The 13,497-nt window shown below is 36.7% G+C and overlaps 1 protein-coding gene, 1 long non-coding RNA gene and 1 pseudogene across 2 annotated transcripts; 2 read left to right on the top strand and 1 right to left on the bottom strand.

Annotated features, from left to right (window-relative positions):
• Positions 1 to 683: 683 nt before the first annotated feature.
• LOC136277729 (uncharacterized) lies at positions 684 to 2,867 on the top strand. Its single transcript, XR_010716020.1, has 2 exons — positions 684 to 1,104; positions 1,584 to 2,867. It is a non-coding gene; the product is annotated as an uncharacterized lncRNA (long non-coding RNA).
• A 1,487-nt stretch (positions 2,868 to 4,354) lies between these two features.
• LOC131779484 (uncharacterized) lies at positions 4,355 to 10,147 on the top strand (annotated as a pseudogene).
• Positions 10,148 to 10,789: 642 nt separating this feature from the next.
• LOC131779485 (signal recognition particle 14 kDa protein-like) lies at positions 10,790 to 13,488 on the bottom strand. Its single transcript, XM_059096045.2, has 5 exons — positions 13,403 to 13,488; positions 13,243 to 13,315; positions 12,490 to 12,623; positions 11,413 to 11,445; positions 10,790 to 11,283 (listed from the first exon to the last, which is right to left on the bottom strand). The coding sequence occupies exons 1-5, from the start codon at positions 13,424 to 13,426 to the stop codon at positions 11,185 to 11,187; spliced, it is 363 nt and encodes a 120-aa protein (XP_058952028.1). The 5' UTR covers positions 13,427 to 13,488; the 3' UTR covers positions 10,790 to 11,184.
• Between the last annotated feature and the right edge of the window lie 9 nt (positions 13,489 to 13,497).

Below are 13,497 nucleotides of genomic sequence, written 5' to 3'. Positions count from 1 at the left end.
TGACTGGACATGGTAAGTGTCGAGGTGCATTTTTCTTTGTTTCAGTGAGTTCAGTTGCTCTTAAATCGGTTTAGTTTGAGGCCTTTTTTGGTTTTTTTTTTTTTCATGTAGGGTTGGGTACGCTGGCTCCAAAATTCGCAAGAATATAGCCGGTTGCTGCAGCTATTTAAACAGAAGGAGGGTGAGTAGATTTGCTATACAAAGGGCTGTACAGGGGGAACTGGGGAAAGTGTTTTGTTCCCTCTTTTATGCTTAAAATTGGTATCTACTAGGTTTCGCCTCATGGCAAGGTCGCCCCCTATTAGTTCGTCCAAAATCGGCGAGTTCGCCACATAAATTACAACAAGTTCGTCTCTTACCATTTCGCCTCTAATCTTTCAACTCGTTTCTTCGGGGCAGAACGTGTTACTTTTCTGACGAATCCGACATTTCCAGATCTTAACTCTTGACTCATTTTTTCCCCCTGCCCCTAAGGAGGAACAACTATTACGGTAACGAAACCAGTTGAAGATTTGGGGGCGAACTGGTAAAGCTGGGGAGAACTTGTTACCGTAGATTGATCAAAAGCGTCGTGATATGAATGCTCTGGTAGGGAGGCAACCTTTCAATAGGATGTCAGGCAAAGGGAGATGTAACGAAATCCCACGTAAGCAGCTTTCTCAGAGGTTGGAATGATGAGTCACTCTTTGATAGGAATTGCCGTCAGATCAGTTATTAACTGAAGACACCTTTAACTCTGAACCTCTCTCTGAGCGAGCAAACCATCTGTTTACCCTTTCATTCCAGTGAGTGCTCAGAAGAATTTCTCGTTTTACGGTTACGAGGTGAGAACTTTTTCAAGCACAAGGGTGATGATAAAATATAGAATTACTAAATAAGGAATATTGGTTGATCTAACGCCAAATTCTCAGAGCCAAATCTATATGAAATGTGTGAAAAACTGTGCAGAGAATTGATATTTGCACCATGGGAGTAAAGGGGCTAATGTAATTAATGGATTATTATCGCATATCTGTGACATTTTATGCAATCACCGTTTGCTGTTCTGTTTTCAGACATGAAAGTTAAACAATCTCAGAAGACTACTGTGCACATTAATGCAAGGTAACGTGATTTTTAGGTGAAATCATATTTACATAGCCTTTTCCAAGCGTTCAGCTAGGAAAGCAGAGCGAAATAGCGAAAGTAGGGCGCGATATTGGTGGAGGAGTGATAAAGCGAGAGAGGTTTGGGTCGGTTTGGGTACAGAATATTACGCGACCGGACCCAAACCCCTCGTTTTTTCTCACTTTCTGTCCTATCGCGCTTCGTTTACTTCGTGAACGCGTGGGACGGGCTAGTTTTTTACAATGAATGCATCACATGTGTAAATTTAGTAAATATGACCCACTGAACATTGCGTTTGTAAGATAACCTCTGGAGACAACTGATGATTCAGTTTGTTTTTGATAGGAATTGCCGTCAGATCAGTTATTAACTGAAGACACCTGTAACTCTGAATGTCTCCAGGCTAAAAACCTTAACTATAAAGAGAATGATGTATCACACAAGTCTTACGCCTCTATTATTGCTTTTCTTTTCAGATTATTATCCTAGAATCTGGATGGAATTCTCCAATGGATGACAAACAATTAAAAAAAAAACAAGAGAAAAAGTTAACTCTAAGTTGTTTCATTCCATGATGCAAAATATTAATCTAGGCTTCTCCTAGTGCAGTTGATGAAAAAAAAATTAATTAAAAAAAAATAGCAAAGGACAAAACATCACATGATGTTTTTAGGCTTCTCCTAGTGCAGTTGATGAAAAAAACAAAACCAAACAAATGAGGGGACATCACATCACATGATGTTTTGGACCCCTGAGTACTGTACTTGTTACAAGGCTCCTCTGGTTAAATAAAAAAAAATATATAAAAAAACAAAGGACAAAAGAAACAAAGAAGGAGTCGGAGATTAATATGGGTACAGGCAAAGATAGCTGGATGTATGTATATTTTTTGTTCGTTCTGTAAAAACTCAAAAATCAAACTCATGTCCATCCGTTATTGCCGCGAGCTTTTGATCAATAACCTTCTCGAAGCGCCAAGTGTTCAAAGTCATATCACGAGCTCGTCTCTGTCAGTGGGGAGTCAAGTTCTGTAAACACAAGATCAATATGTCCCTTGTAAATGTGGGTTACGCAATCCATCCACAATTGCAAGAAAGTTACCAACAAAGTAAAAGAATAAAGAATTATTTTAGGGACAAAAGCAAATGGAGCGAAAAAGATAAATTCTACTTAAAGAAAATTGTAATGTGAAACTTTTTACGCGGTGAATTAAAATAGTAGATGAAGTAACCCTGAGAGAATCAAGGAAAAGACCTCAAAGAGAAGCTTCTTGATTATTAAACAAATTCTTATTGTAAGAACCATGGGAGACGTATAGACAACAGTATGGAGAATATGCGTACTGATCTCGGGGTGTAAAGGGTAACATGCGCATGAGATATATAATCTGTAAAGAAATGTGATAACTGGAAAACCACATTTGTAACGTTTACAAGTTAAGACTCGTTTTTAAAGAATTTCTGGTAGTCTTTCATTTTTGGCCGGAAAAATTTTGGTGTCCTCCTAGGTCAGAATTTTCCCTTTTCTGTGGCACTTTCTTTAGGCATTTCTATCTTATTTACGCTCTCCTTAAATACCAAAACTCTTCTTTTTTAATCTAGATGTACTGGCGCTTCATAGTTGGAGTTTTAATGCACTTACGTACCAAGTATTAGCTACACCTGAGGTTTATTTGAAATATTTGTAACTTCATGAAGTGTGACCGCAGAACGCCCAAGGCGTTGTGGATAAATTTGATATTTTGTTACCTTTGAACATCATGTTGACTTTGTTTCATTTCTACTCAAGTATTATTTAAATATCGTTCGAAAATGACAAGTGTTTCCTCCTGATCTTGAAGGTACGAAGTCCTATTGTGTAGCTGACTATTTTTTTTTCTTTTTCAACTGTAAAACTTTTTTGCCAATCATACAAATACTTGCTTTTAAATTTGTATTGATTGGAAGGAAAAAATATTCGTCGATGGAAATTTACTTATCAAACCATTGTCATCCGAAAAAAAAAAAAGATTTTACAACATGAATCCAATTTGTATCATTTAACACAGGAAATTGGATCTCCTTCCGTCAAGCAAGTGAAAATATCGTATCAAATAGTGACTTAAGTATATTTCTATCCATATTAAGAGAATATCATATAATCTGTCTCATAGAAGAGATAAATTGAGGGAGTGGCCAGATTGATTGTAACGGTGAATTACGTAATGTTCCTGCCGAAATGCTGTTCACCTGACATTTTTTTGTTTTGTTTGTTTTTTCACCTTGGACAGGTCTTGACTTTTACCATTTGCACTTTGCATCTGCCAATCAATTGGCCCTCTTGCGGCTGGGTCGAGTTATGGGAAAAGGGAGTGGTGGCAGACGAAAATTGCAGACCTGTTACTGATGATTAGAAAACGGATAAATTGGTACTACTCACTAGAGTTAAATAATTCGCAGTTTCTGGATTTATACGCTTCAGCTGGTCGCTGTTTTATCGCGAATCCCAGAGCCTTTTCTTTCCCTGAGTAGAGAAAAATCAGTATCCAAATGAGGAGAATTGAGGAAAATGGATACAAAGCGTTTGCCTTTGTCTCATTTCTTTGTATCAGCTGTGAATTGTAACTATTTCCCTTTGGATTTCCTTTCGCAGTGGGGTGGGGATAAGGGGGAATTGTGTTATGCCCTGAAACCCAAATATTCGTCACGGGGTTTCTATTGTTCTTAAAAATGTTACATTCCTGATTTAAGGATTTTATACAGAACATCAACTCTTTGAGCTGAAAACGCTTCACGCAACTTAAACACTTACACACTATCAGGATGGGACTGTCCTACCGCGAAACAAAACGTCCCTCACTAAAACTTGTCTCGGAAATCTTCGTGTCGTGACAATGGAATTTGTAAACTTTTGCTCAAAGTTGGCCTCAGTTCCGTGATATACGACACCATTGCTTCTTTCCAGCTTAGACGAACCTAATTGGTTGACAGAAAATCAGGAGAGCAAAGGACAACTGCCCAAGATCACGAGCTCCAACAACGCGTTCATCGATAAAAGTGGTGTACCAGACTAGAGCCGTGTCATGCGAAGTCCTCGGACAAGCTTCTCTCTTTTAGTTCCCAAAAATATCCTGTTCAGGCTCCAGTCATTTTAACGTGTATGGACGAGTCATGTTGGTTAAAGGGCACCATGAGTAAATAAAGACTTGTATTTACTACTGGTATGAGTACATGGAGATCGCCTTCCAGACAGATTTACTAGCGCGACAATGGTGCTGTTGTATTCTTCGTTGTGTTCTAGCAGATACCGTGAAGGTAGGGGATGTAATTGTTGTCTTTTTTAGTGACTTAAACGAGTGCTATGGTCTTCATAGCGAGTAAGCACACTCTGGAGTGAATGATTATACCTGTATGTTATCCTAGGATTTTATAAACAATGCGGATCCTCACTTTAAGATTCAACCGTTTGTGTCAGCAGTTACTAATTTCTGTTAGAAAAGCAAAAGGTTAGAGGCTTTGCTTTGTTTGAAGCACCCACTCTCCGTATACAGCTTCATAATTCCTTTCAAAAGTTTGTTTAAGTACTATTCCTAGTTACATTGAATGGTTTGCTCGAGGTTTCGCTTTCTATATTAAGAACTGAGCAGGTCACATGGTTCTCCTTGTTGAGAAGACGACGGGAAATTTTCCGGCATCGACCTTCATTGGTTCTAGAGATCTAAAACGTGTAGATTTACTCCACATTTGAATTATTCCTGGGTTATTTTTGTCAATTGATTCGTTAAATAGCATTTTAAACGCTTTTTTACCCCCGTATCACACTGAGTGCTGTGTTACCACCTTAGCGAAAAGTCATCATTTATTGAACGGGAAGGGAAGGGGGTCTCAGGAAGTGGAAGAGACCCATTCTGTTTGCCTTTGTTCAGTTTCAACTTTGTGGACTATCTGTAACTGGGACTGTAAATTTAGAAAAATCCATTGAATTTACATCTTGGACTGAGTGTGTTTCCAGATTACTAAACATGTTATCTCTCCTATTCCAACCTACATTTAATTATATTTAATAGGGAGGACTATTTATTAAAATGTAAAATATAAATTTTATTGAAGGTGTGAGATCCCCTGAGAGGCCAGTTGTTCCAAATGTCACAGCTATTAGCTCAACTGAAGTGCGCATCACATGGTGTCGAGTGAACTCCAACAAAGTTGAAATCGATCATTATGAGCTGTTCATTGACAGCCAGCTGGAGTACTCTGGATTAGATGTAATGTACATGGCCAAACGATTAAAGCCCTGGTCATGGTATGAAGTCAAGTTGAGAGCATGTGGCTTCTCTCCTGGTTCATGCTCTCCTTTCTCAATTCCAGCGTTAGTGAAGACGTTAAGAGACAGTAAGTGCTGCATAATCTTTTCAATACTCCTTGTATTCATTTTCAAAGGGGAGGATAAGATCTTAAGGGAAAATTTTTCTGGTCAGTCTAACATGTCCATGATGTAAGCCGTTAAGTGACAGCTGAGGCACAGGAAGAAAAAGAGTATTCACCTGGACTCACATTTAAGAGTCATTTTATCTTGCACATACCTGTAACTTATTGCAGTTTAACACCCAAGATCTTTCAAAATGAAGATAAACTCCAATAGTAACAATGATATCAATAATGATGACAACCACCATACTGATGACTATGATGGCCTTGTTTGAACCTTTTTATGTCATACTGATAAAATTGTAGGTCAAATTTATTTAAAATCTTCAAGTAGTGTGCCACTTGAAGTGAGATGAAATATCAACAAACTTTTTTACTCCTTTAAATTTCTTTAAAAATTTTCTTTCCTTTTTCTTAAAATAATGATATACTCCAATAGAAACAATAATGACAATAATGATGACAACCATCATACCATAACTATGATAGCATTGTGTGAACCTTTCTTATGTTGCTATGATAAAACTGTTTGTCAAATTTATTTAAAATCTTCTTGAGTAGTTTGCCACCTGAGGTAAGATGAAGTATCAATAAAATATTTCACTCATTCAATTTCCTTTAAATTAATTTTAACACTTTTTTTTGTCTTCCAATTTTTAGGGGACAACAGTACAGTAATACAGTCAGGTGTTACATTGTTCAAAGTCATCTTTGTCCCTACATACATGTTCATCTTAGGAGTAATGGCAGGAGTGTTGGCCCTTTCATTAATTCTGGCATGGAGGTATTGTATGCAAGTTCATTGAACCCCCTATCTCCCAGAACTGATTACGGTGCGACTCCTCTCTATAATATCCTATCATTCACAGCAAACAGGTAATAAAAAATACTCAACCTTATTGGGTAGAAGTTGTTACCTTGATGTAACACCAAATTCTCTCAACTAATTTACAAGGAAATGTGTAGCAGCTAGAGGAGAGAATTAATCACCAGTCCTTAAGATTAGGGAGTTTAAAGGTTAATAAAAGAGCTCAATGTATGGAATTGTTTTTCTTTCCTTTGGGATTGTGAACCAGGAAATAAATTATGGAAAAAAAAATATTCAGCCAGCACTTTGTTTTGCAGATACCTTCAGAGTGTTGATTTGTCAGGAGGATCAGCATTTGAGCTGCCACATTTCCATAAAATTCCAAACAAGGATGACTATGAAACCTTCATTAGACAAAATCTTCTAGACACAAAGAACAACCCTCAGGAGAGCTTGGAAAACACTATTTATTTGACAAGAGGTTGTCACATTGATGATGAAGGATCTCATTACCTTGAAATATCCAGTGCTGGCAAGGCTGATGCACAAAGTAGTTTTGTCACACCTTTTACTGCAACTTGTAACACTGAACCATCAGGTCTGTATTTCATGGGGGCTGCACAGGAGAACCAGGTTCCCAATCAAGATTTCACAGTTAAGTTACACAGCCACCAGCTTGAATACTACAAATGCAGCAGTGAAGTGAATTCCAAAGATGAAAATTATACTCAGATTGAAAATCATACCAATGTGAATTATGAAAGTCACAATGAATTATGTGAAAAACTGCCACAGATTTGCAAGAATAATGGGGAAGTTAAAGACCGCGAAAGAACTAAAAGTTTACCAGACGTCAAAGATACTTTAGTTCCATCTACTTCAACAAAGAAAGCTCAGTCACTTGAAAATTTGGATGCCTCCCTTAGCAGCAACATTTCCCATTCACCTTTACTGACATATTCATCTCCATCAAGTGTACAATCTCAATTTGATGAACAAAAGCTACAGCAGAAGTTACAAGGAACTCTGCTTTACAACCTCATTACGGAATGGTTGTAGCGATAGACAATAGTAATATTTACATTGGTGCTCAGGAATGTGCAAGCATGGTGAATCCAGGAGATCGCAAGAGACATGTACGAGTCAAGCTACAGAATCTTGTGAGAATTCTTGAAAAAGATAGAACTAAAACGAGAGGCTTTGCTTGTGGATCCAGCCCACCTGCAACAGAACATGTTTGGGAAGTTTACAGGTATAAACGTCTGTCCAGAAATGCATGCTGTAACAAAATGGTGAAAATTCATTGTCAATTCTGCCTAGCTGATTTCTCTTTGACTAAAATTCGCCAAAAACTTCCAATCCATGAACATTCACTCAGTTTGATGAAATTTTGTCAAACTAAGTGAATGTCACCCTAGTTTTTTGAAGGTTGCACAGTGTTATAAAGTCACCAGATAGGTAGCTGAGGCTAAATCTGTACAACATAATTCAAGCAACATGTGGAAACTAAGTGCTAACTTGAGTGTCAAATCATTGTAAAGGAATTATATCAACTGAAATAACAATGATAATGATGATGAAAATAGCAATAAGATTAATGATTTATTTAAACATAAAATAATAATAATAATAATAGTAGCAATGAAGACAATGATGACAAGGACATGGTGTAATTCTGGAAAAAAAAAAAACAGGTTGTTGTTGTGAGGTAATGTTGAATTAGAGCAGTTTTTTTTTTCCTGTAATTCAAGTTATTTAAAAGCTAACTCTTAGCATTAGACTTGTTCTTAAATTGTCTTAAATGCAAAATAATTTCCACAATTTTTTTTTTCTGCAAATAGGCGCATGGGATATATTGTTGATCTTGAGGAGAGAAGAGGAAAAGATGAGCAAAGAGTAGATGAAGGACTTCACTTGTGGATCTACAAGGTTAGTAATTCTCCTTACTGTCTGCCATACAGTTCTTGCGATGTTCACTGGGAGAATTTGGTGTTGGATCAACTTATAATCCCTTATTGATATTTTTCTTTATTCTCATCACTTGTCTGCTTGATATTGTATTGATATTGTAAGGAGAAATTCTGTCTTGGTCACTCGTGGGAGTTAAAGGGTTAAACATTTAAAATTTGATCAATGCTGACGCTGTTTCGAGCAACAAATTTAGAGAGTCTTAAGAATCAGGAAACAGGAAACCTTGCCAACATTATTACCACTAATTATTTGTGACTAGGATATTTCCCTCTTATCATATGCTAGACAAAATAGCCTACAGTGCTTGAAGGCTTCTAGACTGGTTTTGTAAGAAATTTAGCAATCAGATAAGATGCTCTCTCTCTAATTGTTGTGGTTTGAACTTGTAAAACAACATGCAAGACCGGGTGGTGTTTGTGAAAGAGACTTGTTGTAAAAGAGTACTCAAAACTTCTAAAACATTTTCCTTATGGATGCTATTCAATATCCAGGCCCTTTGTGAGCTGACTCCAGGGATACTGGTATTAGCTACAGGAGATGGAATGAAAGGCAAGTCAGAGTGTGACACCAGTTTCCCCAGATGTGCCATCACTGCTCTAGAGAGGGGATGGAGTGTTGAGGTGTTCTCATGGAAACACAGCACGAGTAGCGAGTGGATTAAACTGGCAAAAAAGTACCCTGAGGCACTGACAATCAACTACTTAGACAAGTAAGAATCATGGAACACATATGAGTAGAAAATATTTGCTGAAAGCCTTGGTATACAAATATTGTAAATTAATGGAATCCCTCTACTAAATGGTTAACAACCCTCCCCTCAACAGAACAGAAATCTTGTAATGCATCTCTAGTAAATTACTAGAAAGTCCCTCCTTCCCCCAAACATTATTGCCTAAAGAGGAAAAGATAAATGAGAGATGTCAGAAATATTGAAAAAGTAGTGGAGTGTGCCAAGACTTTTGCCACTCCAATTAAATTGGCCCCCTGCATTTTGGAGAAATGTTGATCAGATCCATTATTCCAACTTGGTTCATTTGATAAAGGTTTCAGTTTTCATCTTTTTAAAATGTTTTCTTTCAACTACTCATTTGTTTATGTCAACAGACATGTCAATTATATCACATTTGTGGATGGAAAATATGGAAGGAAATGTTTGCCTCTTCCAGCATCAGATGCATAATGTCTGCAATAAGAGGAAGCAGAGGAAGAAGAAGGCAAACTTAAAGAGAGATAATTTACATGGTCAAAATAGAAAGTATAATCTTGCAGCTAAGGGCAGAACTAAATACTGGCCACATGTCTCTCATAGAGCTAAGACTAAGAGCTTGTTAGACAGCAAAATCACAAATAACAACATTTGTTACTCCAAATAAATATTGTAAGTGTTAACTTTTCTTCCCCCTCCCTTGAACTACTGTCACACCCACTCTGCAATAGTGAGATGCATTCATAGAATTGTGATTTAAAATACTGATGGTAAAATCCCAACTTAGACAAAGTGCCTGCATGTGCTAGAGCTAGAAGACAGGTACTGCTGTTGTACCACTTTTCAATCTTAACAGGCAAGATCATTTGGATCAATATCAGTATCTGGGCAACTGCCCACCTACCCCTCCCCTAACTCAAGAACAGTCAATTGACAACAAGTTAAGGTTAATGTTGAGTTAGGGAAGGGGTAGGTGGGCAGTTGCCCAGATACTGATATTGATCCAATCATTTTTTAAATCACTTTAAAGTGTAAGTGTACCTGAAGGATTGCACATAGAAGATGTTAATTTTTTATTAATTACATGTAGCTTTAAGTTAACATGTGAAGCAGGATATAAATATGAGAATAAAAGTTCTGAGTTTATCTGTCAGCATAAAGCTGTTTGATTTTTGTGGTCATTGTTACATTGGTCAAAAGTAGTACAGCAAGTCTCTTAATTTAGCTGTACATACAGCTGCAGCTGTGTCAGGGCAACCCAACAAGACAGTAGAAACAAACCAACAGTATACACACATCTGAACTGTGGGATTGACCAGGCACTCACTACATGAATTTTCTGTCAATATCTTGAATTTGAAAGAGCAGGATGACAGAATAGGGTGAAAAGTGTGACAGGAAGGGTAAATATCAGACCTAAAAGGAGATTTGCAACTCTGTCCACAATGGTTTCCTGCTATGCTCCTTGATCCAAATCCATCCTAGAAGAACCCTTCATAAAATTATTCCAGCTTCTAAATCATCATGAAAAAATTCTGGTAATGATGAATTTTAGTAAAAAAGTTTTTCCTAGGGTCACTCAGAGGTATCAATTAAAGCCACTTCCTGGCAGTCTTCTGCTGCCTGCAAGACCTCTTACTGCCATCAGTCTAGCAAGCAAGCCCTTGTGGTTGGGTATCACTTAACGGCACAGCTGCTTATAAAACCATTGACAGCTGTTTATGAAAAAGTTGTTGATATCACTGTCACTCCAGTCAATACGACAAAAATAACAGTTGCTCATTCTCCAAATTCATTAAATTAATTGTGATTTCCTCATTTATTTCCTCAGATTTTCTGAGGGACAAAATATACTATTTGTAAGGATTCTGTGTACAATTCCTCAACTACATGGAATACTGAGATCAGAAGCTTTCTTACAAAGTAATTTAGTCTTATAGATAAAGGATTCATCTTGTAAGAAACATTGAAGACGCAGAGTTGACCCACATTTCAAACTTAAAATAACAACTTAACTCAAATAACAAAAATTAAAATGGAATTCCTCAGATTTCGGTTATCAAAATAGCAATGTATAGTACAGCAGTTTCTCTGAGGAATTGCTAATCAAAGCATGAGGGTTCAACCACTAGTGTAATGTTTTAACTATTGGAAATATTAATAATATTAATTAGAACATTAGCTAGTTACTGAGTTGCCTTGGATTTTTTAGCTTTGCTTTTTTCTGTCCTCTTGTCTCTTTTCTTTAGATTGTCCATATTAGCTTTCAACACATTCGCATATGCCTTCAAAAGAAAAAAAATTACATTATGATGTGATATGAAACACAAATGATTAGCTATGTCAGAAGCGGTTTTACTATGATCCATGTCAACAAAAAAACATCATATGGTTTGAAATTTTATCCAACTCACCATTTGAAACCTATTTACATCTTTTGAATTTACCTGTGAAGTTACAACACAATGCATTAGTTAGACATGCTCTAAGGTAGCATATATATTAATAACTTTTTAACTCCCATGAGTGATCAAGACAGAATTTCTCCCTATAATATCAATACAGTTTGAGCAGAAAAGTAATGAGAATGAAGAGAACTATCAATTAGGTGATTATCAGTTGATCCAGTAACAAATTCTCTGAACGAAAATTATGATACAGTAAAGCAGTCAGATAGGAGAATTACCAATGAGATCTTGGGTATGAAAGGATTAACCCTTTAACTTCCAGATCAAATTTATAATTCTCTTTCTGTTAACTATACAATTCTTAAAATGTTAGTTCAGAGAATTTATTGGATCAACTAATTATCCCCAAATTGATATTGCTTTTTATTCTCATCGCTTATCTGGTTGATATTGTATTGATATTGTAAGGAGAAATTCTGTCTCAGTCACTCATGGGAGTCACTTTCACCCTCTTCACTCTCTCTGCCCAGGATTTTCAATAGACACAAGTGACCTGTTGTGGAAAGCTGACAAAATGCCCACAATGGACTGGTACCCATCCAAGAGGGAGTAGTAATACTCCAAGTTGCTTCATGCTAAGGAAACTCAGATAAGCTCTTGCTGGTTGGGACACTTGGCTTGAGCACTGACTTTACCTACAGTGTTATTATACCCAAGTACACAACAAAATAATTCAGACATTTTTATCATAATTCCTGGTTTTACACCAACAACCAGGCTGGTGTATCTCCAAGGGAGAGTTTGTAGAATGCTCTATATAGCTCCCACCCACTTTTATGAAGAAAAAGTTAAAGAAATAAACATCTGATGGGCATACTTGATGGTGAGAGCATGGCTAAACAAAATGTATAGCACTGCATGCTAGCTGGATGAGTTTAGTAAGAAAACAACACACTCACAGAGAAACGTGAAGAGCAAGATGTATATTGACTATGTTATAATGAGCTTAACAGGAAATATCTGCCTCTATCTCATTCACATGGTATAGAGGGTGAAAGAATTAATAAAGATGTCTCTGCTTACCACTGTACTGAGCTTCCTTTTTCCATTTGTTGCTCTAAATAAACATCTACTCTCTCCTTCTTGTTCAACTGCTGTCAATTTTTGAAGCTTTTTGCCTCCACGTGGTTTCGGTTTTGGTTTGGTTTGTCCAAAGTCTTTTCAAAATGCACACATGTAAATAAATAAACAAATGTGTCAACTTCAAAATGAGTTACTTTGAGAGGTTATTTTGACTTAAAAACATTAAATTACAGATTGAAGCTACTGAGCAGTACTTTGATGTGTTTTTTTTTTAACATGCTGAATGTGACCTTTCAGATAAAAGCTACTGGGCGATACCTTTGTGTGGTACTGTTTACTACACTGTACAGGGTAGGCATACCTTTGTGTATTACTATTAAAGTGAAGTCATTTCATGCGATCATTTTCATTGTGCTGTACAAGGCCATTTGAACTTTATGCAGTTCTTTGATGGTAGTGTTTATTCTGTTGTTAAAGGTGGTTCTAACTTTAAAGTTAGTGAAGGAAATAATACAAAGCCAGTTTATCTCCCAATGATATATGTTTTACGTAGCTATTATACAGTATTCCGTTACATGATGGAAACGAAAACAGCTTTTAAGTACTTGATAGGTAGTCTACGCTTGGCTTAACTCATTAAGTTACATTTACAGCATTTTTTTCAAAACTAAGTATCATCATGCGCAGTGGAACTTCTTTACACCAAAAGGAAACTTTGATTACCGCACAAAACCAACAGAAACCCTAACTTACATCTTTTCATTGTGATATTCACTGCACCCGATGATCTCGTCTTTTGGAGAAGTAATGTGAGCTGGGTGAGGAACTAAAACAGGAGAAATATTCCTAAGATATACCTAATAGATTTAAGACAGAAATAACCATTCAAAACTGTCAAAAGAGCAAATCTTACCCCATCGTTGTCTAATAAAACCATGCTATACTTCTTTTCTCTCACATGTATGAATCAGAGCTTAGTGACCACGTCTTCCTTTTGCGAACCATTCT

The sequence above is a fragment of the Pocillopora verrucosa genome, chromosome 13, assembly GCF_036669915.1.
Source record: "Pocillopora verrucosa isolate sample1 chromosome 13, ASM3666991v2, whole genome shotgun sequence".
Taxonomy (NCBI): domain Eukaryota; kingdom Metazoa; phylum Cnidaria; class Anthozoa; order Scleractinia; family Pocilloporidae; genus Pocillopora; species Pocillopora verrucosa.
Note: the sequence above shows the minus strand (reverse complement) of the source record. Positions and strands in the feature narration are given on the sequence as shown.